General features: G+C 51.8%; 1 protein-coding gene across 1 annotated transcript; it reads right to left on the minus strand.

The window, feature by feature from the left end:
- DCLK3 (doublecortin like kinase 3) lies at nucleotides 1-27,019 on the minus strand. Its single transcript, XM_086720386.1, has 4 exons — nucleotides 25,190-27,019; nucleotides 6,052-6,184; nucleotides 2,742-2,909; nucleotides 1-590 (listed from the first exon to the last, which is right to left on the minus strand). The coding sequence occupies exons 1-4, from the start codon at nucleotides 26,597-26,599 to the stop codon at nucleotides 397-399; spliced, it is 1,905 nt and encodes a 634-aa protein (XP_086576512.1). The 5' UTR covers nucleotides 26,600-27,019; the 3' UTR covers nucleotides 1-396.

A 27,019-nucleotide genomic window follows, 5' to 3' on the forward strand; every position in this document is an offset into this window, starting at 1 on the left:
TTCCGTCAGTCAGAGCACGTTTTATTAACAGAGAAAGAGCACGATTTGCCTTGTTAACCTCGCAGGGGGAGTTCAGATCGTGGCAAGCACCACTCAGGTAGTATACCATGGACTGGGTTACGAGGAGGAGGAGGCAAAACACAGCATTATTACCAAAAAGTCCTCACCGACAGCCTCCCCGCCCCCCGCCCCCAAAATGTATTAAAGTCTCCAAATATACAAATCTAAAAATATGGTACAACATGTAACATTAAGACTCAAGTTTGTTTTTGTAAAATACGCTTTAAAACGTACGGAGCATTTCTCCCCCTCTCCTGATTCTGTCTGTCTCCTGGACTTCTAGCTCCTTCTCTGTCCTTGGGGGAGAAGGGGGCTGACCGGTACCCGAGGCGGGGGCTATAAGGCTTTCTCCGCAGACCGCCTGTGCTGGCTCCGGACGTGCCCCTCACTGCTGGGGGGCACCTCCTTTGGTAGGTTCGCCGAGCCAGTCTTTCCCGCCGTTTCAATCCAGGGGTGCTGAAGGACCTGGTGGGCGGTGTAGCGCTTTTTGGGGTCCACCACCAGCAACCGGCTCACCAGATCTTTGGCAGCTGTTGAGGTGAGAGAAGGAGGGGGAAAGAAGTGAATGCAGGTGCCTCCGAAATGGTTCTCCCCACGCAGGAGATAAGAGCACAAACATCCGTGTCAGCACCACGCGAGCTACGCTGGAGCCGCGCTCACCCGCAGAACTTTCCGTGATGTTGGGAACCTTCCAGGTCTGCACTACCCACTGGGCGTCTGAAATCTGGCTAGCGAGACCAGGGAACTGAACGTTTCTTCTGTTTACTTTCAGCTACTCTACACGTAAAGTTCCGTAGCCACGTGCAGCTACGGGCTACCATGTTGGGACAGCACAGCTCTAGAGGATGACTGTTCATTTCTAGAGTCACAGGCCAGGCCCCACCCGTGATAGCCACGGCGCCCAGTGCAAGGGAACAAATGGGGGCCGCCTACCATATGTCCATGGATCTTAAGTTGTGAAATCGATCGTCGGGCTGTTAAGTAAAATACGTTCAATCTCCTAGGTTGGTAAATATGCCTTCACATTGACAAAACTGAGAAACGTGTGAAAGAAACTGGAGTAAAAAAGAGCACAAATTCAAAATGAACTTCGTTTTCTGCCCAAGACCATGACTGCTTCTAGAGAGATGTGGTGGCAACATGTGGGCCAGGGGGCAGGCGAGGCGGAGAAAAGATTTCTCCCCCTGGGACTTGCTGGCTCTCCCTGGCCAGCTCCCTGAGCCTCCTTTTCAAACACGTGAGAACCTTTCTTGGGGGGATGACCCTTGGCTCTCGATCAGCTGCTCAGCCACCAATCAGCCCCACCTCCACACCCCTGTCCAACCACCTCTTGGGCATGGAAGCCGCAGGATTTCTCCTGCCCCACCCACTTCAAGCTCCGCCCACAAAGTGCCCTGGTACCCATCCGGCCAGCATCATTCCCTCAAGGTCCTCAAAGGACTCAGCGGGGAGCAGGTCAGGTTTAAACTGGAAATTCTCAGACTCACATGGACAGGTGTGGACAACTGGATACCTGGCCACATGTCCAAGGTCTCTCTACCCCTCTGAACAGGCGCCCCTTGGCTCACTGTGGGGAGTGGCTGGGAAAAGAGGTCTCCCCGGTCTTGGGAGTGGGCCTGAGCCATTTGGCCAGGGGATTCTGGGGTCCTGATTAAGGGATCTAGAAGTGGGGGGAATCTGGGCTCTGGGGAGACACATGTCCTTGACTCCAGAGTCTCCTCACTCTGTGGGTCAGGTGTAACCAGAGCAGGGCCCTCTAAGGTATGGGGCTCAGGGCAGGGGCCACCATACCCAAATCTAAGGACACTGCTGCACAGAACTTTCTAAAATGATTTTCAGCTCTTCAGTTCCCAAGTCGCCGTTGGCTTGATCAGCTCAAGACCCTCACTCCACCATTTTTTCAGGAAAAAAATGAAGCTTTCTCCTTCCCTCATCTCCCAACCCCAAGTAAGGAGACTGAGGCTGGGGGTGAGGGCAGTTTGATAACTAATCTTAGATGACGTGGTCGAAGGAGAATCGAGGCAAACTAAAGTTATCACTGCTACGTTTTAAGCTAAAGACTCAAAGACTCAAACTCCCTGAATGTCTAGTTCCCAATTCTACAAGGGCGCTGGGCGATACCAACCAATCAGTAGCAAAAAGGGGGAAAGTTGCATTTGAAAGGGCCAAAAAGACCCCACGTGCTTCTGCTCCACTGAAAGCAGCTGAGGCCTTCACGCCCTACCTGCCAGAGCCCCGGTGTCCCATGTATACCCCTCCAGGACCCCTGGCTGTTCACGAGCGAGATACGCACTCCTAGTCTGTTCAATTCACAGCACGTCTATATACGAGAGGACTTGGATCTTTCCAAATGAGGGATCTGCGTTGTCAACATTCTTCCGTTCTAAGGGTCCTCCGTTGCCTTAAGAAAAAGTTATCTAGTGACTGCAACCAGCGGTCAAACTTTTTCACTGAACCGAAAGCAAGTCATGTTTTCAGAGAGCCACACAAAGAAATCTTCAGGAAGCTTCCAGGAGACAAAGGAGGAGGCGCCTGTCAACGGCCCGCGTCTGTGCCCAGTTCTGTAGTGGGCCCTCTGCGTGTTTCGTTCCACACCTAAAACCTGCTTTGCGGTCAGAACCCAGGACAGGCTCCAGCTCCCACGTCCCCTCTCCTCCTGCTCGGGGAAGCCCCAATCTCACCGTCAGAAATATTGTCCCAGTAAGGGGCCAAGAACTCGAAGCGGCCCAGCTGGATGATGTTGAAGAGTTCGTCCTGGTCCCGCTCCGGGCTGCGGAAGGGGGGGAAGCCACACAGAAGGATGTAGAGGATCACGCCCGCGGCCCACATGTCCACTTCCAGCCCGTAACCTGTGCGACAGGCAGAGACACAAGCAAAACGGAGGCCAGGCTGGGTCAGAGCAATTTGGCACGACTCGGAGCAATTTGGCACGACTGTGACATCCGACCGCATGATCGAGGACACATCGCCATGAAGAGAGTATAGACATCAGAGTTCGGGGGTTGTCGAACACACGTGGTAACTCGCATGTGGCACGAGCAGGGATCTAGTCACCCTGTAGCAGGGTCCCCACTATATTAGAAAAGTTAAAACCTTCACCAGAGATGTTTCGAGAAGCCTTGGTCTGCACCAGCAGCCTCTACGTCCTAGGCATTCATCGTCTCCTCACAGTTAAAAAGTATTTTTACTGGGGCGCCTGGGTGGCTCAGTCAGTTAAGCATCCAACTTGGCACAGGTCAGGATCTCACGGTTCGTGAGTTCGAGCCCCGTGTCGGGCTCTGTGCTGACAGCTCGGAGCCTGCAGCCTGCTTCGGATTCTGGGTCTCCCTCTCTCTCTGCTCCTCCCCAACTCACACTGTCTCTCTCTCTCTCTCTCTCTCTCTCTCTCTCTGTCTCTCTCTCTCTCTCTCTCTCTCTCAAAAATAAATAAACATTGGGAAAAAATTTAATATGTATTAATATAAATTTTTTTACTGACTCTCTTCTATGATTATAAAAAGACTGACATTACTACCTGTATCTCCCATGAACACACGTTTCACACTTATATTTTCTGTAATAAAATTAAAATCACATTGTCCATATCTTGTACCTTATTTCACACACTTAATATATCATGGTATTTCCTATATAGGAATTTCCCATAAAGAACATTTAAAAATCTTTAAGGAATATGATTTCTAAGAGCTGTTAGTATTCCCTGGATATAATAAACCCTCTCTGATGTAATGTACATGTTCCCTAATTTTTTTACACTGTAAGTAATTCCGTGATGAACATCCTTACCTATTAAATATTTATGCACCTCTCTTAGTATATGCTTGAAATAACTTTCTGGAAACTAAATGCGCAAAGAAATAAACAATAACGGTTTTTGCTAGAACTGCCCAATCGTCGTCACAACACTCTGTAAACAGCAGTATATACATCTGCAAACACTTTGCAACTTTTTACCTTTGGAAAAGGAAAACTGTCTGCAGCTGTAGGTTGGAAGTTATTCCAAATTAATAATTCTTATGAATTCATTATTAAGCCCCAGAGCAATGTTGTCAAGACAAATCAGCAGAAAATTATTAGAGAAACAAATCATTCCTGACCTCTTTCTGGCCCACTTCACTGGTCTTTTCTCAGTTCTGTTCTAGAATTCCTGCTCAGGAGGGTCTGGTTCGGCTCAGCCTCCCATCTTGAAATCTGCCTCCCACCCCCCACCCCCGCCGGCCTCCATGACGTAGTACTTTCCTCTTCATCTTCCTGCCTCCACTGCCTTGTCCCCCGCTAACCCATCCTTCTCTCGCTCATCCCCCAACTCCTGGCCTCCCTCCAGACTCTTCCCCCAGATGCCCTTGCTGGTACCATGAGGGGCTCGTTACCTCGCCCGCTTGGGCTGCCATTCCTGAGTCGAGGAGTCTCAAAAAGGCACGGTCGGCCCAGGGCTTGACCTCCCCGCCAAGTGGACAACCCCAAGTGTCCATTCTCACATCGCTACCAAGTCGGTGCATTTAAAATTTTAACCTATCCACCCCCATCTCCCCAGGCACCTTTCTTTCTAACACCCGATCTTAGCTGGAACCAGCACCAATGCCGAGGTTTCCCTAAGCGTCCAGGTAGACTGTCCGCTTCCCTTCTTCTCTTACCCAGCTCATCGACACCTCCACTAACATCGTCTCTTCTGCTCAGCATTCTCCTGTCTGTCTCCACACCGCCATGGCTACTCTGCCTGGCCACGCTGAGTCCAAATTCCTCTCCTCAGCCTCCCCGCTTGTGGAGACCCCAGGCTCGACCCCATTAAGCCAACTGAACTTCCCTCTGCAACACCGAGAAGACCAGTCTTCTTAATGTCTCTACCACCCAATCCCCACGCACATTCCCATCTCCTTGTCTTACCTTTTCCCCATGCTGCTGCTGGGAAACTCTCTCCCCTCTCCCCACCGGCCCCACAACCCGTCCAGAGTCTCCCCATCTTCCCCACCGGCCCCACAACCCGTCCAGAGTTTCCCCGTCTTCCCCACCAGCCCCACAACCCATCCAGAGTTTCCCCATCTTCCCCACTGACCCCACAACCCGTCAAGAGTCTCCCCATCTTCTCCACCGACCCCACAACCCATCCAAAGTTTCCCTATCTTCCCCACCAGCCCCACAGCCCATCCAGAGTTTGCCCATCTTCCCCACCAGCCCCACAGCCCGTCGAGTTTCCCCATCTTCCCCACCGACCCCACAACCCGTCCAGAGTCTCCCCATCTTCCCCACCGGCCCCACAACCCGTCCAGAGTCTCCCCATCTTCCCCACCAGCCCCACAGCCCGTCCAGAGTTTGCCCATCTTCCCCACTGACCCCACAACCCATCCCGAGCTTTCCCATCTTACACATGGGGCCTAAATGGATCTCTCTCAAAGTGCCATGAGGGCTAAATGGTCATTCATGTATTTGGAGCCATATAATAACAGTCTCCTTTTATACACTTTACAGAATGTGTCACTAAAAACCGTTCACTGGATCTTTATACTGTATATACAAACCGGTAATAAATATTACTCACGGGGTTTGAAATGGGACACCTTGTTCCTTAAAATGCAAGGTTGGTGGAGAAATTTGTAAGCTGCTTACCATAAGAACCACTTCAATTTTCTCCCATTAGAGGTATCCTGGGGCCAGTGGCATAAATGGCCTTGCTCGCTTGAGTTCCCCAGCCAATTTTCCATCATCTCACGATCCTGCCAACGTACACATACATACACACACACACACACACACACACACACACACACACACGAATCCCTCCTCTACGAGGGCTGCCCCGATGAGGAAAAAGTCCACGTGCTTTGGTCAAGATCAGCTTCAAATATTCCCGTTAAAATCCAAGTGCCAGCTGGGTGCCAACACGCTGAGATTTTCGACTGCTCCGTATCGAAAAGTGGAAAATATGAAATATTCAAAATAAAACATTTGTTAGTAAGGGAGCTAGCGTCCCACGGAGCAATGTATAACACCTACCTTTCTCGGAGAGAATTTCAGGAGCTACATACGTCGGAGTCCCACACACGGTGAATATAGGTCTCACTACATGCTTTGCAAGGCCAAAATCAGCCAGTTTCAAGGTGGTAGATTTGTCCTCATTTCGCTGAACCTGTCAGAACACAAAACCCCAAATCACCAAAACCGTGATGAGAGCGAAGAAGGAAAGTGAACGAGACAACAACCGCGCAAGGTCAGGATAAGCAAACAATAAACCTAGAGGAGCTCGTCGTCGATAAGCCCAAGCTGACTGCAGGGACAGGTGCTCGCTCACCTTTTCAACCAAGAAACGAAGGAGTTAGACTCCCCGTGCTGTCCAGCATGGTAGCACCACACTGCCACCGATGGCTATTAAAATCAAATCAGATTGAAAATATAGCGTCTCAGATGCACTGGCCACCTTTCTTTTTTTTTTTTTCAACGTTTATTTATTTTTGGGACAGAGAGAGACAGTGCATGAACGGGGGAGGGGCAGAGAGAGAGGGAGACACAGAATCGGAAACAGGCTCCAGCTCTGAGCCATCAGCCCAGAGCCTGATGCGGGGCTCGAACTCACGGACCGCGAGATCGTGACCTGGCTGAAGTCGGACGCTTAACCGACTGCGCCACCCAGGCGCCCCGCACTGGCCACCTTTCAAGTGCTCAAGAGCCACGGATGGTTAATGGCTACCATACTGAACGGCGCAAATACAGAGCGACCATGTCCATCATCACAGACACTTCCGTTGGGCACCGCTGAGTTAGCATAAGGATCAATGATTTTTTGAGCACCGACTAGCTTCAGGGAGGACTAGGGAATTCCTGGCGGGTAATGCAGAGTCCGGGCAGAAGAAAAAAAGAAAGGGGAAGAAGTAAGAATTGGAAGGAGAGAAGCAGACAAGCAGTGGAACAGGCTAAGTACAGGCCCTAATTTGGGGGCAGCGGGAGGCGTTAAGGACCAAACAGACCCGGAGTCTTCGATTCCGAATCCCAGACTTGCCGCTGGATGGTCGTGGACTGATTTCTCTACTAATCGAAGCCTCTGTTTTCTCATTTGTTTAAAAAGAAGGGGGGGGGGGGTGGTGATCGTTTCCAGCAAGAAGGCTTATGTCAGGAGTTCCATTCAGTATCTATAATCTACCTTGCAAAGTTCTCATCTAGAGTAACCAACGGTCCCAAGGTGCCGGGGGCTGAAGGGTCCCCAGGATGTTAAAACTGGGACAGCCTCGGGCAAATGAGGATGAGGTGGTTGTCCTTGTCTGCACGGAATGCAGAATTAATGCTACTGAACTGTGATTTATTCCTGCGTATGTGAACTGATACACTGGGCTCTGTTAACGTTTTTCCCGAAGGCAAAAGAAGTCAGCTCTGATTCTTCCTTGAGACCCCATTTCCATCGGGTTTTAGAGAAGGGCAGAATCAGTCATTTTGAGAACACAGAAAAGACGGCCACCCTCACCACTTTGAAATGAGTGCGGAGAACCGCTGCCCTCCTCTGTCCTCGTCAAAGGGGATCCCGCCTGAGTCTCCCTCTTTCAAACAAATCCTGGTGACTGGCTTTCTGATGGCTGGTAAACCCATTCCCACCGCCAGGTCAATGAGTCCTGTCCTCCTTCACCCTCAAGGTCATATGCGTGCTAGATGATGTGTTAGGAAGAGGCAGGGCTTCACCTAGAAGAAATGAATCTCAAGAGGTGAACATAGCAGGTGTTTGGACCACCCACAAGACCGGACAGAGGTACAGACATCGTGTGAGGGGGCAAAGCTAGCCTATCTTGCAGCAAGTAAACGATGCATTGGCTCCCTCCATGCTATGGAGGCCGTTTTCCACTTTGCAGAAGGGTTGAACCGGGCACATCAAAACTCCAACCTTCTTCCATACACGCTGGTACCCAAATAAGCAATGCAGAAAGGCAGCCCGCAGCAGGTCTGTTCGACAAACACATCAGACAGTGTTAAGACTCAAGCAGTTGCCTTGCCCATAGGAGTCTCACCTTGACGAAGTCCCAAGCCACCAAGAAATAAAGGCACAAGCCAAAGGGTCCCCACAGCCCCTCATTCCCAGGAGGTGGGGAGCGAAGCACGCCTGGGCGATACCTGCCTGCTTCCCACTCTTCCGGCTGACGCGGCTCGGGGCCCCGCTTGGGCCCCGCTCTGGGGCTACCCCTGGTCGCCTGTATGTGCACACCTGGAAGACACTGCTTCCACCTCGGGAAGGTGTTCCGAGCCCCTTTAGCAGCCTTGCCAGCCAGCGATCACTCTGACCTCATTTTGTCACGGCCAGAAGCCCGCACGGCCTCCACCGGGGAGCTCTGAAGGGCGGATTCTGGGAGCGTGGTATCTTTCCCTCCAGCTTTGTCTGCCTCTTGGGAAAGGTGCCGGCAGCCCGCACAACCACATCCTGCCTGGCGCCCTGCCTCCCAATAGAAAGGACAATACTTGGGGCTGTCAAGGTCTCAGGCCCAGAGGAGAATTCATCCCTAAGAGGGAAGAGAGAATAGTGGAGTCTTGAAAAACAAATGGAAGAAGTCCAGCTCTGACAAAGAGTAGAAGAATGGTCGCCAGGGACTGGGGCGGGTGGGGTGGGGGGTGGGGGGGATGGGGCACCGGGAAAGGTGGTCCAAGGGTACCAACGTTCAGTCGTAAGATGAATATACTCTGGGGGCGCTGGGTGGCTCAGTCGGGTAAGTGTCTGACTCTTGATTTAGACCCAGGTCACGATCTCACAGTTTGTGAGTTCGAGCCCCGAGTCAACTCAGAGCCTGCTTGGGATTCTCTCTCTCTGCCCCTCCCCTGCTTGTTCTCTCCCTCTCTCTCTTTCTCAATCTCTCTCTCTCTCTCTCTCAGAATGAATAAACAAACTTAAAAAAAAAGTTGAGTATGTTCTGGGAATCCAATGTACAGGATGGTGACTGTGGGTAATAATTCCATATCGTGTACTTGAAATTTGCTAATAAACATCCTTAACAAAAACAAAACAAAACAAAAGGTAACTCTATGAGGTGATGAATGTGGGAATTAACTGGATTGTGGGAATCCTTCCACAAGGTACACATGCATCAGATCACCACGTTGAATACTTTAAGAATATTACTATTTTATTTGTCAATTATACCTCAATTAAGCTGGGGGGAGAAATTAATGCATAGTTTTAATTAAAGCATAAGTTTTATTAAATATAAGATTACATACACTTATATTTTGGGGTTTTTTTTCCAAGGCAAATTCTCAATAAAACTTTCATTTTCCACTTAAAAAACAAATTAAAGGGCGACCCGGGTGGCTCAGTCAGTTGAGCTTCCAACTCTTGATTTTTGACTCAGGTCATGATCCCAGGGTCGTGGGATCGAGCCCTGTGCTCAGCTCTGCACTGAGTGTTGGAGCCTGCTTCTCTCCCCCTGCTCATATGCATGCATTCCCTCTCTCTCTCTCTCTCTCTCTCTCTCTCTCTCAAATTAAAAACAAAACAAAACAAAATGTATGGCCCTTATTGCTGTCTTGAAACCCAGATAGCCAGCCAGTGTTCTGGGGATCTTGGTCACACAGCAGAAATGCCCCAGGGACACAGCCCCTAGAGGCACCCTTCCTGGACCCAGCGCCATCTAAGGAGTCCATGGCAAAAGCCCTTTTTTGTAACAACTTGGTAAAATTCAGAGTTGAGAGACTAGCTCTGCCCCCTCCTGGCAGAGGTGTGCCTCTGGTCCCCCTGCCTCTTGGTTCTGCAGGGCGGGCTTCCTCATGGCCTGCACGGAAATAACCCTTGGCGGGAAGAGTCAGTGTCACAAGCACAGACTCTGAAGCACCCCCTGCCAGGGTTCAACTCCAGCTCAGCATTTACTGTGTAACTGGCTAAGCAACCTGCCCTCTCTGTGCATCCACTTCCTCATTTGTAAAGTAAGGGGCGAATGGGATGTGTAATGACAACTTAGTGAATTCATATTTCGAAGGTGCAGGGTGCCTGGGTGGCTCAGCCGGTTAAGCATCAGACTTTGTCTCAGGTCATGATCTCACAGTTCATGAGTTCGAGCCCCGCGTCGGGCTCTGTGCTGACAGCTCGGAGCCTGGAGCCTGCTTCAGATTCTGTGTCTCTCTTTCTCTGCCCCTCCCCAGCTCACGCTCTGTCTCTCTCTCTCCTTCAAAAATAAACAAAAATTTAAATATACATATATATATTTCTAAGGTGTTATAAACAGCACCTGGCTCCTAAGAACCACGACACGAGTGTTTGTGAAGTAAACCCTATTGTTTTCGCCTTCGTGACCTCTTGGAGAGCAGGACTGACTTCCGGCAAAATGGAAGTACCAGAAGCGGTCCTTGGTATTTTCCCTCTCCAAACCAGGCACGGCCCTGGGCCATTCTCTGCTCCACCCCCGGTCCCCACTCTTACATAGAAGCTGACTGCTCAGGGCACAGGCCAGCTGAGCAGTTAATTACCGAGCGACAGTAAAACAGGGGACAAGCCTGGCTGGTATCACCCCAGGCAAGAGGCTCCTTGAGGCCACCTATAGGAGCTGTAGGAGCAATTATCAACTTGTTTGCGGGCACGGGCTCGCACATCTCTACTGGAATAGGGGCGAAGGCCCCCAGTGCTCCCGGCAGTGTTTGGGGGGTGCCGAGGGCAATGGGAAGATTCCAGCTCTCCCTGAGCCCCAACAGAGCCAAGGGCAAGGCAACACCGAAAAATCCGGGGCAGGCAGCGCTCCTGGTTCCGCCAGCATTGAGTAAGCTCTCTGAACTTGCTCTGGATCCTGCCAGTGAGCTTACGTCTCTGTAAGCAGAACGTGTGTCTTAATTACTGAGCCTGAGTCACCCCAGGGCCGCCTAATCAATGCCTCCATAATTAACCTAACCGAAGGGGAAGTCACAGACGTAGACAAAAACTCGATTCGGTTTTGCTCTGCATATCGAGACGGATACAGCCCGCAAGGAGACAGGGAGGTAATTATCAGAGTAACCTAGACTAGAAAATCTAGTTTGGAAGGGAAGGACAAAACATAGTGCGGTGCCGAGAGTTTCCAGATGGATCATCTACATTAATCACATTTGCTGGGTAATCGCTGAGAAAAATACATCCCTCACAAACATTTGTAAATATTCCCAACCAAATGATCAGCAATAAAAGCGTTTGGTTGATTTAATAGCCCAAAATGAAATATGTAGCCCCATGTGAAAGAAACTATCCCCCCCACCCCAACTCCAAAACCTGGCCCAACTGAAGGACCCACCAGATTCAACATGGTGGAGAGGCCATCTTTTATTCTGGACATTTATTATATTAGATGTCCAGATGCTGATGCTGACAGTTTCATACACCAGATCTGTGTTTTACATTATTTCGTGGCCTTTCTGAAACATATTATGCTGCCCCCTGGCCTCTTCCCGGTTTCGTGCCGCTCTCTTGGCCACAGCAAGGATCATGCCCACAGCACCACCAACAGCAGGCGCTGGGACCCGGGCGTGGTTAAGATCTGTGGGGCCCCTTGTCCCTTCCAGAAAGTGGCTCGAGACCACTCGTGGTTTTAATTCCCCGGTCTCCAGCTTCTGCTGTCAGCAGGGATGTCACAACCCTTCAGTCGCACATCCTCAGTGGGACTCGAGGCTTCTCATTTATGTCACCTACATGAGCAGCTTAATTGCCTTTAAGATCATGCACTGACTGTGTGAGTTTTGTTTTGTTTTGTTTTGCTAACAGGCACCTACCATTCCTGGCTTCCGAGCAAGACCTATCATAATCTCGAAATCAAATGAGTGACATCCTCCCGGGATAATTCTTCCTCCTGGCCTCTGTGGGACTTCTGAAACCACCAGCTCTTTCCACCCAGACAAGAGCTTGTACCGAGTACTGTTTGCCTCTGATTGAAATCTCCACCCGGAAAAGATTCCACAACTTGATCCAGCAGTTCAGCCCATTAATGGCCAGCGTGACTTGTGAAGAGGTTCACCCCTACGTTGATTCCAAATTCCACCCCCTACCCTGTTTTCTAAGCCTGCCCTCGGGGGTGATGCTGAAGAAGGGCACGGTCCTCCCAAAGATGGGGAACCGGTATCACGATCCCCAGGTCACCTCTGCCTTCTCTAACTTCACATCCGAGGATCCTCACCTGATCCTTATAAGACCTACCCTCCTGGCCATCACCCCTTCCTTGCCCCCTCTCACACTAAGTTCACTGCTTGAAGCAAGAGCACTGTCATTGCCTGAGGGCTGGTTAGAAATCTAGGCTGCCCCAGATCCATGCATGTCAACAAGACCCCAGGGCGGTTCGTGTGCACAGTCAAGTTCTGGATCGTCTCCCATTTCCTCGATGCCTCTTTTAACAAAGAACACCCAGGAATGAACACTACATGCCAGGTGTGTTTTCATCAGGGCGGTAGACCTCAGGCCTCTCAGTGGACGGGACACTGGGTTGCCATAAAGACGGCCAGAGAGGGGCACCTGGGTGGCTCAGTTGGTTAAGCATCCGACTTCGGTTCGGGTCATGATCTCATGGTTCAGGAGTTCGAGCCCCAGGTAGGGCTCCTTGCTGATAGCACAGAGCCTGCTTGGGATTCTGTCTCTCCCTTTCTCTCTGCCTCTCTCTCTCTGCATGTACGTGTGCATCTCTCTCTTCCAAAATAAATAAACTTAAAAAAAGAAAAAAAAAAGACAGCCAAAGACTCCACTCAGTGTCCCTCTCTGATGCCCCTTCCTCAGAAAGCCTTCGCAGTGGATCAGAACATGTTACCTCAAATTATGCCACCTTGACATATTGATTCTCTTGAGCTGAAGACCCTTGAGAAACAGCAGGGGCAAGAAGTACTCTCTGACCTTCCCCTTTCTACTTAAAAGCAGGACACAAAGTCTCCGGTGAGGAAGGTGCCCTCCCTGCCCCAGGGCAGACCACTGTAAATCACCAGACGCTCTGGCCAGGCCAGAGAGGCGCTGAGAGAAGACTCCGCATAGAAACCTTCTTAAACAACTCCTGTCTCCCGCTAGTTCTCCCACGATTTTACTTTCCATAACTTGCTGCTCCTAAAAGCCTAAAAACCCCTTTTCCTTTATCTTGGCACTTCTCTGAAGTCTCACTGTTCCTTTAAGATGCTTCTAAAAGCCCCTAATTCCAACTCGCCATTTGGGTTACTCATCACTGAATTTCTCCCACGTGTGAATGATGCACGCATACCCTCTGTTTTTCTCGTTAATCTGTCTTTTGTCAACTTAATTCCCAGGGCCCTGCTAAAGAACCCAGGAGGGTGGAAGAAGAAAGGTTTTATTCCTCCCCTACGCCTCAGGGGGCGAGGTTTGGCGGAGGGCCCACCACAGCCCCAGTGCGCACATCTGAACTTGTCTCACCCACATCTCCATTTCTCTATATTCTGGTCCATCGAAACCCACGGCCCCGGGTCGTGTTCCTTCCTGGGCTGTGTTTTCAGCCGCCCTCCAACCGCCAAGGTGTTAGGGATGAATTTGCATGGCACGGTGCCATCTTGACTGCCGATCCGTCTGCATCCGTCCCCTCCTTTGCCAGCCACGCCAAGGTTCCCCGATTTGAATCCAGGTGGTCCATGTTATTTACATAAGCAGCCATAAACCATCTGGATGGTCTCAAAGATTCAAGAGAAATCCTTCTTTTTCCGAACAATGAACAGCCTCCTCCCCTTCAAAATGGTACCTCCATTTAAATGTGATCTTGTAATGTTCACCTCCGAACAGAAGGTGGCAGCAGAGTACAGATGGTAAACAGAAAGTAGCTGCCGTAAGAAAAACTGAGGGGGGGAAGCCTACTTAGCTTCTTCTTGATCCTTCAGGGTCCTTCTGGCCTCTTCCCTCCAAGGTTCCATCTTCGACTGGCTATGTGGACTTAGATAATCTTAAAAACCAATTCACACTGAAATACCAATGCCTAAAATCAATTTACGTGTCAACAGCAAAAGATACCGTAATACAAAAGAGTGACTGAAAACGTTAGTGAAAACAAAGTCTTTCCTGGGAACTGTCATATGACAGGCCAATGATAGGCCTTCATCCTAGTTCTTTTCTACTTAATTAACATCTGATACGCATCCCACAATTGTCTGGATGCCTACTTTGTGCCAGGTACTGTTCTAGGAACTCAGAATAGGGAACGAAACAGATAAAGTCCTCGCTCTCATAAAGCCTTCTTTCTACTAATAAATAATGTTCAAATGAATATGTGATACGTGTTATGATATGTGTGATATGTGAAATGATACGTGTTATGAAAAAGAAAAAGTGAACTAAAGGCTGTGTTGTGCAGTGTCGTTTCTACTAACCACGTGTGGCTATTTTTAAACAAGATTTAAAGCTCAGTTCTTCAGACACCCAAGGTCCATTTCAAGTGCCCATGCAGTACTGGCTACTGTACCGGGCAGTGCAGGGATAAGACATTTCCATCATCACAGAAAGTTCTACTGGACAGTGCTAGAACTGACAGTGACGGGGGCCGGTATTTTAAATAGGAGAGTTAAGGCAGAACTCACTGAGAAAGGGACGTCTGAAAAAAGTCAAGCATGAGCCATAATCCGAGGAGAAAGCTTTTTGGGTGGAGGAAACAGCAAACGCAAAGGTCCAGGGGCATGCTTGGCCTGAAGGAGGGACAGCAAGCAGGGGCAGAAGCAGAGTGAGTAAAGGCGTCAGTGTTCGGAGTGGAGCTTTAAGAGGACGCCAGAGGCCATATCGTGCAAGACCTTGGAGGCCACAGAAATGAACTTGGCTTTTATTCTGAGTGTAACCGAAAGCCAGTGATGGCCCTAAGCAGAGGCGTTACAGGGTCCGATTAACATTTGGAGAAGATCACTCAGGCTCCTTGAGGAAGGTGGCCTTTAGAGGAAGAAGGAGGACCAGCAAGGAGGCTACTGCAATAGTCCCAGCAGGAGATGACGGTGGCTTGGTCTCGGGTGGTAGAGGGGAGGTGGGGAGAAATGTCCCACCTAAGGGCGGAGAGAAGACTTGAACGGGGAGGGTGGGGAAAGGGGCTCCAGGGCGACTCTGGGGTTCCTGCCGTGAGCAGCTGGGTGGGTGGAGGCCCCATCTTTGTGACAGAAAAGGGTGGTTTCGGCACAGTAGGGGGTGAGTGCCTGGCTGGAGTTCAGGACAGCATGGAACGTGGAAAACTACAAATGGTGAGTACAGACACGTTTCAGGGTGTGTGTGTGTGTGTGTAGTTCATAAAGTGGGGTAATAGCTGAAGGGGGATGTGGAGAAGACAAGGTTTCGTTTTCTTAAGTTGGGAGAATATTACGTATGTTTTTGTGATGACGGAGCCAGCCTCTGGGTTAGAGAAGTCCAGAGAGAAGCAGGTTCCGGGTGAAACCCAGCTTTTGACATCCTGGGAGCCAGACGCCCATCACATCAGACAACCAGGTGGTGACCTGAAGTAAGCGGCTAAATGGGAGCCCACCCCGTGTGACCCAGGAAACATCTCTGGCTCACCAGCCACTCCTCCACCAGCGGGGCGGGCCACATCTGAACCAGACACTGGACCACACCCCAGGTTCCGCGGCCAGACGCTCTCAGCTGGGGGACCTCCCGCAAGCCCCTCAGCCTAGTGTAGCCTCAGTTTCCCCACGTGTACATGCAAGTAACGAAGCCTTCCTCAGAGTTGACCTGAGAATTCTGTGAAACTGCAAGATGCAGAGAGCAGCGAGCAATGTGTTACAATCACGTGACAGGAAAGTTCTGATGGGGTGTGGGTTCCTGGGGGGGGTGGGGGGAGCACAGAGCGAAGAGTCAACATCACAGCGTAACAAGTACAGGCAGAGGGGTCCTCCACCACCACTGCCCCAGAGATACCTGACTGTCTGGAAACATCTTTGCCTGTCACAACTCGGGGGGATGCTATTGGCCTCTGGCGGGCGGATGCCAGGAGGCTGCCAAACCTACGATGCCCAGGACGGGCCCCCACAGCACAGTCATCCTGCCCAAACGCAGGCACAGCGGCACAGTTGAGAATCCTGGTGGAGAACGACAGAAACAGGGCCGTAAGCATCAGGTTCAGACTAGAGTAATGACGCCCTGGCAGAGGACACGACGGAGGTAACCAGCAGGATATTTTCAAACAAATGCCCGGACTAGCGTGTGATTTCCACACTCTGCTGTCTCTTCGTATGGAAACACGAAGACTGTGCTCCTCCCCACCAGCTTCTCGGTCTCCCTGATACCAGAACCCACCCAGCTCCTCGACTCTCAAGGAGCAAAGTCCACACTCAGGCATAGAACTCTCCAAGGAAATCATTCAATCCAAAGTCAAGCAACGGAACCGTCGAAGGTCTTGCAAAGATGCGAGAGGCTGCACGCATCTTGCGGAAGAGCTCAGAACTAGGACTGAAACTACCTGGGTCTCGGTTTTAGCTCTGCTGCCGCCAGAAGGGCCAGATGGCCTCCACCTTGCCTTTTGCTGAGCCCGTCTAAACGAAAGCAGGCTGAGAGGAACTTTTGGAAAGCGTTTGAGAGACGCCTTGTCCCACAGGAGGAGGAGGCCCAACTTTCCGTGAAGTTGGGAGCCTCCCAAGAGATCCAGAGAAATTACCCATGAAGTTTGGGTGATTCTAGAAACAGAGGTCTGGCGGGCACGTCTTATCTACGGCTTCCTGAAGGGTACAGTCTCCCAGATTTGCCCTACAACCAGCAGTCCCCGAGACCTCCTAAAAGGACTCAGAATCATCCCTATAATCCCACAATAGAGATGGAGAAAAGAGTGAGGGAGGCCACCCCCAAAATGGCCCTGAGCCAGCCCCATGCTGAGCGGCGGAGGGACCCAGAGGGGCCCACGTGGGTGGTGCCCCCTCCCCCACCCACTCCAGGAGCACACTGTCTTCAGTGACCTCAAGAAACAGCTGGCAGATGGTTTCTGCGTCCCCACCCAAACCCTCCAAACAGGGAAGGGTACCTAAGGGCCTGGCCACTGGGCAGAGTCCCCAAGAAAAAGCACAAGTGAACATCTCCAAAGTGTCCTAGGCTAGCAAAATGGGCGTTTTGCAAGTTTCTCATGCCTCATTCACTGCACCTGGTCGGGGGGCCGAGGTGAGGCTAAAACACAGGTCACGGCGTAAGCAACAGGGTGGAAACGTGTAGTGGCCAAAGAACCATACTCCCCGCAGGGCCATGTGACACGGAAACACAGACAGCCCTTCCCTAACTGGCTGGCACAGGAGGATACACAGGCCGGCAGGGCCTGCTGGCTGGGTCACCTCCTCCCTAGCTGTCCTGCCGGCTCTAGAAGACACAGAAGTCTGCAGAGGCAACGCACTGTGTGTGCACCCCATCTCCAGGCACAGCCTGTTCCCAGGCCCACTCTGAGCTGTAGGGCGGCCACGGCTCGTGCCCCCCCCCCCCCCCGCAGGCTCCCCTTCCTTCCCACAGAACCCAGACTCCACCCAGCCGCCAGGCAACTTGCATGAGGAAAGGCGGGCCCATTGTGACTGGGCCCAAGTCCATCACTGCGACCATGCCTCTTTTCCAAGGGGGGCCCCGTGATGTGTCCTGGCCAATGAGCTAGAATGGGGGGTGTGCCGAGGGGGCAGATTCTCTTCGACTTTCTTTTTTTTTTTTTAATTTTTTTTTTCAACGTTTTTATTTATTTTTGGGACAGAGAGAGACAGAGCATGAACGGGGGAGGGGCAGAGAGAGAGGGAGACACAGAATCGGAAGCAGGCTCCAGGCTCCGAGCCATCAGCCCAGAGCCCGACACGGGGCTCGAACTCACGGACCGCGAGATCGTGACCTGGCTGAAGTCGGACGCTTAACCGACTGCGCCACCCAGGCGCCCCATCTCTTCGACTTTCAAAAAGGAGAAGGCCAGCAAGAGTCTACCCCCTACTTTTCCTGCCGTTTATGTGGCTGTGACAACGCGATCCGTGGAGAGCAGGAGACATTTGGGGGCCCTGAGAGAAATGGCAAAAACGGCCTGGACGTGCTTGACCTGCTCCATTAACCATCCCCGTAACCGCTTGTCTCCAAGCTTCTGGTCACGTGAGACAACTAGAGGCCTCCGCTGTCGGAGCCCTTGCTCCGCAAGGTGTGCTCTTCGGACCCTTAGCATCCCCTGGGCCTTATTATAACTGCAGCATCTCAGGCCCCTCCCCACACCCACGAAATCAGCATCCGCCTCTCATCAAGATCCAGGTGCCTCCGGTGCACAAGACGGGTTGAGAAGTGCTGATTTACCCCACTGTAGTCAGGTGGTCCTGCCACAGCCGGAAGGTAGGTCCGCTGTCACCAGGAGAGCCAGTCAGGGGGTCCTCTCCATCTCTTTCTCCGCTCCTCGGCCCTTACGACGCGTCTGGCTCCCCTGGACGCAGACACAGGCAGTACCTGCATGGGCCCACATCTTTGTGTTCCTGCTTCCAACTCCCTCCCAGAAAAAGCTAATGAACCGACACAAAACACCAAGCCCACAATGACAGGGCCACGCACGTAATTTGTCAAACTTCGCACGGTCGAGGTCCTCCCCAGTAAAGAAAGCCAGTTACTAGAAACAGAATTATTATTGTCATGGTCACCATTATTTATTCATGGGCCTCCAGGGGTACCCTGGGATCTGACAAGGTCAAAACATCAGAGACGGTTCCCAGAGGGCCAATTTAGCATCTTGAGAAGGCACCTGGGGCCAAATGCCTGGGCGTGCTGCCCTCACAGACTCTTAGACACATCGTCCTTTAACCTGATTCTATATGTTCTATCCAACCGGCTGAAAGGCTTCGAAGGGTTCTGTCCAGACACGGAAAAGTGGACTCTCCTTGCCAATGAAAGGTTGGGGAAGGATCAACAGTATCCATACGCACACAGAATGTCCTGAAGAGATTTACCAACTTGCTTCCCCAGGGGAAGGGCATTTCGAAAACAGAGATTTTTAAGAAACTTCACGTCAGACCCTCAAATGGCTCACAGGCCATCAGTCTCTTGGAGCGACAACAACACACATGAACACAAGTATTGAGAGGACAACAGACTGCTGTAATATTTACCTTTACTAAATGATTTGAACTTCAGGACTCCTTGGGGGGAATGAAGTCACAATTTTAGAAGAGATTCAACAAGGTTGATAACTATGAATCAGGTTTTAAAGGTGCCTCCATTACTGATAATCTACTGTCTGCAGTATATTATGAGACATCGACTGTTGTAGGTGACTCTTTCAAAAGAAACAGAGGAAAGAAAACCTCGGTTATCAAAATGACCCAGTATCTAGAATTGTGACGACTTAAATCTCCTGAAACTTTCGGCTCTGTGGTCAAGTCACATATGTGGGTTCACTCTATGGACACTTTTTATTTTCCTGGAAACTGTTCACATGGAGGCCGAGAACCACTCTCATGGATACAAACCTGAAGTCGTAACTCTTGATGTCTCCTGTGGAATTCACCCTGGGGTTCTTGAGATGAGTTGTAGCTCTCATAAACCCGTCTTCTCACCGATGTGATCAATACTGGCCAATGGCCTAAAGGCTTGTATCACTGTGCTTTTGCTTTAGTGACTTCGTGTGATTGCTGAAATCCCCATTTCTTGATGGTGCTAAGTATACCTTAACAAGATACGCTTCCTAGTCCTCCAATTTTTAATTAATGCAACGGGTGTATAAATGCATGTGTGAATGCCTGGACCATTAAGGAGAGGACCTGGACACCCGTCTCAGATGCTATGGGGAAAGGAGACGGAAACTGGAGCTGGGACAGAGAAGTCGTGTTGCTGGCGAGGGAGAACTGCGCACCGTGTAACTGCTAGCAGAGCACTAATCGCTGAGTCCTTCTTGCACATCAGAGTAGAAGTGGGAAAAAGAACTTAGAGAACTAGACACACAAAGTGACTGGACAGGGTTATTTCCGAGGGAAAATGGGCAAGATGTGCGTTTGCCCGTTTTTTTAATGTTTATTTTTGAGAGAGAGACAGAGTGTGAGTGGGGCAGGAGCAGAGAGAGAGGGAGACACAGAATCTGAAGCAGGCTCCGGGCTCTGAGCCATTATTTTTAACCTTCCATACCTCCCTTACCACCCTTGGGGACGTCGGTCTCTGATCTGTCCTAGTCACATTCAGAAAATCTAGAAAAGTCTGTTCCCTTCCCAGAACCCACGAGAGGCCAGAAAGAGCACAACCTTTATCCTTGATGAGCTGGGACCTGTCCCCACACCATTTCCCCTGGACTCCGAGGGTCTCTGCTCCAAACACTTCAGGGCGACAGTGCCTGCCGCCTACCCCGTGCCTTTCAGCCCGTTTCCAAAGCCAAACCCTGCCCTTCTGTGGGACAGATGACCTCAAATGGCCTGTGCTCACATCTGACATCCCCTCAGTGTGTCCCCCCCCACACACACACATCCTCAGCTTTCTTCGCCGCGGTGTCTCAGTTGTTGGCCGGAAGTAGCCAACAGTAGCCACTCCCCAGGCTGTGTGGGCTGCTCCAGGCCTCCTCACCTCCCTGGCTCCTGTCTGCCCCCTCCCCTCCTCCCAGGGCCCAGTCAACACCACACAGCACATTCCAACCCCACCAAGGGAGCACACGCTGGCAGAAGAAGCAATTAACATTTCTGCAAGCTGGAAATTCTCATAATTAAAACTTCTCTTGCAAGATCTCAGGAGTCGAGATAACCCAAGGGGAAGAGGCGTCTTATCAGGACACGTGATCGGTAGAGAGGGATAAACTCAGTAATACAGGCCTAAAATTGTACCCTGGGGCCGAATTATTAGACACAAATATTTCTGTTGATTAAAATAACATGTGGGGCGCCTGGGTGGCTCAGTCGGTTGGGCGGCCGACTTCAGCTCAGGTCACGATCTCGCGGTCCGTGGGTTCGAGCCCAGCGTCGAGCTCTGGGCTGATGGCTCAGAGCCTGGAGCCTGTTTCCGACTTCAGCCAGGTCACGATCTCGCGGTCCGTGAGTTCGAGCCCCGCGTCAGGCTCTGGGCTGATGGCTCAGAGCCTGGAGCCTGCTTCCGATTCTGTGTCTCCCTCTCTCTCTGCCCCTCCCCTGTTCATGCTCTGTCTCTGTCTCAAAAACAAATAAACGTTAAAATAACATGAGAAGCTTGCTATAGTCCTAAGGAGCTCTGGGCACATTCAGAAAGTCTCTAAAAGAAGCAACAGTTATAATCACTCATGGAATCCGAAGTTAGTTCTAACGTGAAAGTGCTTTCCTAAGTTTAGCAAAGTCAGGTCTTAACTCAGACAGTAGCCATCCGCTGAAGGACAAAGAAAGAATCACCTTGATAACCCAAGGCTCCGTACAAGTGCAAAACACTAAATGAAGGGCACCTGAAGAACATTAATTGATGAACAGTGGCCAGCCTGGTCATATTCAGGAAGAGTAGATCTTAGAAGGCCAGGCAAGTTTGTGGCGTGTTTATCGTACCAGCAAATTTAGAGAGGACGACCTTCTAAACCCAGACCACAAGTCCACCGTCAGATCCAGCACTATCCAGAGCTCTGTCTGAAAAGCCAATAAACACTGGCATTAGAGACCATTTAGACTTCTGACATGACAACACGTTGAACTTGACTCACCCAGAAACAGAACCAATATGGCCTACAAATGCGACAGACCTGTTCATTTTCAGATAAATGCAACCTGACAAACTGCAGGACAGAAAAGATATTAAAGTATTTCACAAAAGATGGCTCAGATATGTATCTTCTTGCAGTTTCTGAGGAGCCATACGACCACACACACACACACACACACACACACACACACACACAAAAGGTTTTATTAAAAAAAAAAGAAAAGAAAAGAAAAGAAAGGGAGGGGGGCACCTGGGTGGCTCACAGGTTAAGCGTCCAACTTCAGCTCAGGTCAAGATCTCATGGTTGATGGGTTCAGGCCGTGCGTTGGGCTCTGTGCCTGACAGCTGGGAGCCTGGAGCCTGCTTCGGATTCTGTGTCTCCCTCTCTCTCTCTGCCCCTCCCTGGCTCATGCTCTGTCTCTCTCTCTCTCTCAAAAATAAACAGACATTAGGGGCGCCTGGGTGGCTCAGTCGGTTAAGCATCTGACTTCAGCTCAGGTCATGATCTCACGGTCCGTGAGTTCGAGCCCCGCATCCCGTGAGTTCGAGCCCCGCGTCAGGCTCTGTGCTGACAGCTCAGAGCCTGGAGCCTGTTTCGGATTCTGTGTCTCCCTCTCTCTCTGACCCTCCCCCGTTCATGCTGTCTCTCCCTGTCTCAAAAATAAATAAGCGTTAAAAAAATTTTAAAAATATGCGGCGCCTGGGTGGTGCAGTCGGTTAAGCGTCCGACTTCAGCCAGGTCACGATCTCGCGGTCCGGGAGTTCGAGCCCCGCGTCAGGCTCTGGGCTGATGGCTCAGAGCCTGGAGCCTGTTTCCGATTCTGTGTCTCCCTCTCTCTCTGCCCCTCCCCCGTTCATGCTCTGTCTCTCTCTGTCCCAAAAATAAATAAACGTTGAAAAAAAAAATTTAAAAAAAATAAAAAAAAATAAAAAAAAATTTTAAAAATAAATAAATAAATAGACATTAAAAAAACATTTAAAAAAAAGAAGAAGTGGGCTTTCTTTGAAATCAGAAAAGAGAGAAGGGTCTAAATACAAGTTACAATCCACACCAATAAGTAAGTCATGTACTGAGACTGAAAAATGTGCCTCTCAGAACACACACACACACACACACACACACACACACACACACACACACTTCACCGCCCTTAAGGGCACTAAAAACACACCTGTACTGACATGTAAATCCATGAAGGGTTGCCAAACGACTTCTCAGAGGCAGTTAGCCTGTCCATGCGAAACATTCCTTGCACTTCTAATTCCTCAAGGAAAAACTTCTCCCTGAAATCTAAACCAGTGCTTTCTCCATTTTAAAAACTGCCAACCAGTAGGGGCACCTGGGTGACTCAGTGGGTTGAGCGTCTCACTCTCGGTTTCGGCTCAGGTCACGATCTCGCAGTTCGTGACTTCGAGCCCCCGCATCTGGCTCTGCGCTGACGGTGCGGAGTCTGCTCGGGATCCTCTGCCTCTCCCTCTCTCTCTGCCCCTCCCCCACTCACTCACTCTCAAAAATAAACAAACAAAAAATAAAATAAGTAAAAACTGCCGACAAGTAAGTCCCTTGACACAAGTTAAGAGCCTCTGTGGCTCAAGAGATGAGCTGGTTCAACACATGGTTCTGGGACCTTGTTGAGAAGACGCGAGCTTAGATGACTGACCCCAAAAGAAAACAATCCTATAGGATAAATTATGTCAGTCCACATATTCGAGGACTTGTATCAGCGTTAGAATGCTTTAGTAGGCATATGCCCAAAATGCTCAGCTCAGGGAGGACCCACCCGGGCCTCTAAGCAGAATCTCTTCTGCTTAGACAATTCAGTAAAACATCAGAGGCTCATTCCAAAGCGTCCATTATAAACAGCGCACGGCACACCACACATGGAGAACACCGGGGCTCAGACCCAGAAGACAGAAGAAGCAATCAGGAAGCAAGTGAAGAGAGGCGGAGAACACTTCCCTAACGCAGAAGGGAAATTTCTTCAAAGGGAGCCATCAGATAGTAATGCAGATCTCTCAGGCGACCAAATTGCTTCTTCAGTTCTCTTAAATTCAGGCAAAACCAAGGTTGCTTGACTGGGTGGTCAACACAGACCTCATTTCGCCAGCTAATTGGCTGGATTCACTCGGTATTTCTGTTGCGTGTGGGAGCAGTTTACAGACAGATGAATGCCCCGTGGCAGCATGTTCCCAGGCTGGGTCTGCGGCCACGAAATGAAAGAAAGCAAGCTCACGTGCTGCCAGAAAGAAAAAATAACGTGGCTCATCGAAATCGTGTTCCCCATTCCCAACTGCTCTATCTGCAGCAATGTGGCTTTGGATGCCTGCTCCTGACATCCACCTTAACATCCGAGTCATTTCTAAAGCACGACAGTCGCCACCGCTGATGGAATGCTCGCTGTTGTGCGGGCAGCGTGCTATGGTCTGAGTTCACTCATTCATCTAAGATTCAAAGAAGGTCCACCATGGGACAGAACTGTTCTGGGTTTGGGGGTAAAGTCTGAATAAAACAAAGCTCCCGCTGGCATAGAATGAGCTTTCCAGTAAGAGGAGAAAGAAAACAGAAGAATAAATAGGGGATGTATCAGGGGGTGACCGGGGCTATGAACGAAGTAGGATAAGAGTCCCAGAGGGTGACCGTGTGAAAGCATGCTGTCCTAACACAGACCACCGGGAACACGCGTGCCGTTCAGGAACACTGCATTTACTAACTCGCTGCTACAAGAGAAAATGCACACCACGGGGAGCCAGGCATCCAAATAAGAGGGTGTTCAAAGGACTAGCCTTAGGATTTGGCTTGTTAGCTGACTTGGGGGAGGGGTCAAGAAAGCAGGATTTTGCTCTGAATGGGACACTGTCAGGAAGGGAGGGTCGTTCTACAATTCGGTGTCTCAGTAATTCTTACCAAGGAGAGGGGAGGAATGAAATGAGGCAGCCCCTCCTACTAGCTGACGGGGGCCTTACTTGTGGTTTGGGCAATCTTGGTTTCATGTGCATTTGGACATGATTATAAAGGGTTCTTGCTTTTGTCTTAAGCCATCTTTATCTGACGGTGGTGTTTTCGGAGCCTGTTCACGTGAACCAGGAGAACACCACGGCCGAGCTGAGCGTGCGAGGCCAGCTCCCGGCCACCAGGGCCTGCTCTTCTCTCTCCTGTGCCCCGTCTTCCTCCAACCCTGCCAGACAAGTACTATTGCTATTTCTCTTTCATAAATGAGGAAGCAAAGGCCCAGGGAGGTGAAAGACTTATCCTCCCGCAAGCAACTCAGAAAGCCAGGATTCAAACTCGGGTCATCTGACTCCAGGGCCAGCCTCTTACATCCGCCTCACACAGGGGGCGCTGGTAGATACCCCCCCACCCCAGACCAGGCGATGCGCAAATGCCCGAGAAATTAAGTCCGCCTGGTCACTGTCAAGGTGAAAGCATTTTTCTCCCAGGAATGAGAAAGCATGTCCCATTTTATCTAAACTGGAAGGTTTCTTTTTCAATAATCATCAACCCCAACGCATCTCAGCAGCCTGTGACCCACGACCGGGCTTTTAAATACGGGAACGAGAATGCTAAGGCAGCACGAGGGCCACGTCCCAGGATGCGGGGGAGAACCGCTAGGAGGCGTACTTGCCGACCGCCAGGCAGTCAGGGCTTACCAGCAGGTTTTCGGGCTTGAGGTCCCGGTGGACGATGCTCTTGTCGTGCAGGTGCACAAGCGCCCTGCACAAGTCCATGAGCATGAGCGCGGCGTCGCGCTCGGCGAACTTCACGCTCTCGATGATGGCGTCGAAGAGGTCCCCGCCCTGCACGTACTCCATGATCAGGTAGATCTCCGCGTCGGTCTCGTACACCTCGTGCAGCTTCACGATGTTGGGGTGGGAGAGGCTCTGGATGATCAGGATCTCGCTGTCCACCATGTCCTCCTTGCCCTTGAGCTTGGACTTGTCGATGATCTTCATGGCGTAGGCCTGCCGCGTCTCGCGGTGCCGGCACTCCTTGACCACGGCGAAGTTGCCGTCCCCGAGCACGCGGCCCGCCTCGTAGAACTTGTGCACGTCTGCCGCCAGGAGGCCCGCGGGCCGCCGCTTCCGGCCGCCCCGGGGCTCCCGGTCCCCGCGGGCGGCCGGCTTCCTGGGCCCCGACGCGGCCGCACAGGTCTGCTGCTCCCGGTGCGCGTCCGACTCGCCCCCGCGGGGCCCGGGCGGCGCCCCCGGGTCCACCGGCTGCTCCCTCCGCGGCCAGCCGCCCTGCCTGCTCCCGCAGGCGCTCCTGGCCTCCCTCCTCGCGTCCCGCAGCCCCTCCTCTCTGACCGGCGGCGCGTCCCCCGGCTCCCTCCTGGCCTTGGCCGCAGCCTGAGCGTGCCCTTCCTGACCTTCGGGGTCTCTGTCCTCCTTCTTGTCTGGGTGTCTGCCGGGCTTCCTGGGCTCCTGGGTGGGGTTCCTGGGGCTGCTCCTGTGGCTCTCGGCCCTCCCCCCTTCCTCCCCGGCTGCAGGGTGGGCCTCGGGCGACCGCCGGCAGCTCCTGGTCCTCACCAGCTTCTCGGCCGCCGCCTCGTACCTGTGGCTCTTCCCCAAGTCCAGCTCGCTGGTCCCCAGGGACAGCCTCTCCCTCTGCAGGCCCTGCTGGAGCTCCCTCTCTCGCCTGCACTTCTCACACCGGATGATCTCACCCGAGGTCCTTTCGATCTCCACGCCCAGGTGCTTCTCGCCGCTCGCAGGTCTGTCCAGAGCAGCTTCCTTGGGCGGCCTGCTGGCAGGCTCGGGCTCCCGCTTGCCCCCGACCCACTTCTTCTGGGGCCTCGCCCTGTCCTCCGGCGCTGGCTCCACCGGGGCCTGGCCCCGATGTCCGGGGGCCGCCTTGGACGTGCCAGCCTCCCCGCGGCCCTTGGCCGCGTCGCTCTCCCCACAGTGGTGACCCCCTCTCAGAGCCCTGCTATAGAGCCTGCTTCGCAGCCTCGGAGAAGGGGCCCGGCTGTGCTGGGTCAGGGTCAGGGCCCGGGCTTTGCTGGGGTAGAGTTCTTCTACGGCTACCTGAATGTTCTTCAGGGTTAACGGTTCTTTGCCCATGGCTATGAAAGCATCCCCTTCCCTGAAGAAATCGGAGACGCTCCTGATCTCCTTGCCCTTGAGGTTAAAGAGCTTCCTCACGCGATCGTTCTTCCATCTGGGAAAGCCCAAGGCCTCGGAGATGTCTGCCAAGAGCTGCTCAAAGCTCTGCACCGACCGTCTGTTGAGGAGCAGGGTGACCTTCCGGAGCGGGTGCCCGCCCAGCTTCACCACGGTCACCACCCTGGGCTTCAGAGGGCTGCTCTCGGCGTGGACGGGGTGGAGGCCATTCTGAGGGCCGAGCACGGGTGCGACGGAGCCCCGCGGCCCCAGGAGTGGTTTCTCCAAGTTCCCGCAGCCCGCAGGCAGCCACGTGCCTTGCAGCTTCCGCACCGTGATTCTGGAGCTTAAAGATTTTAGAGAATGGTCACACAGGCTTCC

This window comes from Puma concolor, chromosome C2, assembly GCF_028749965.1.
Source record: "Puma concolor isolate L17-30 chromosome C2, mPumCon1.1.hap2, whole genome shotgun sequence".
Classification (NCBI taxonomy): Eukaryota; Metazoa; Chordata; class Mammalia; order Carnivora; family Felidae; genus Puma; species Puma concolor.

Excerpts from the sequence above, each read along its gene's own strand:
- DCLK3 (XM_086720386.1), bottom strand. The coding sequence starts at position 26,599 with ATGGGCAAAGAACCGTTAACCCTGAAGAACATTCAGGTAGCCGTAGAA. Across the intron at positions 6,185-25,189 it reads TCAAGCCCGAAAACCTGCTG|GTTCAGCGAAATGAGGACAA; the intron begins GTAAGCCCTGAC and ends GTGTTCTGACAG. Across the intron at positions 2,910-6,051 it reads TGAAATTCTCTCCGAGAAAG|GTTACGGGCTGGAAGTGGAC; the intron begins GTAGGTGTTATA and ends CCTGTCGCACAG.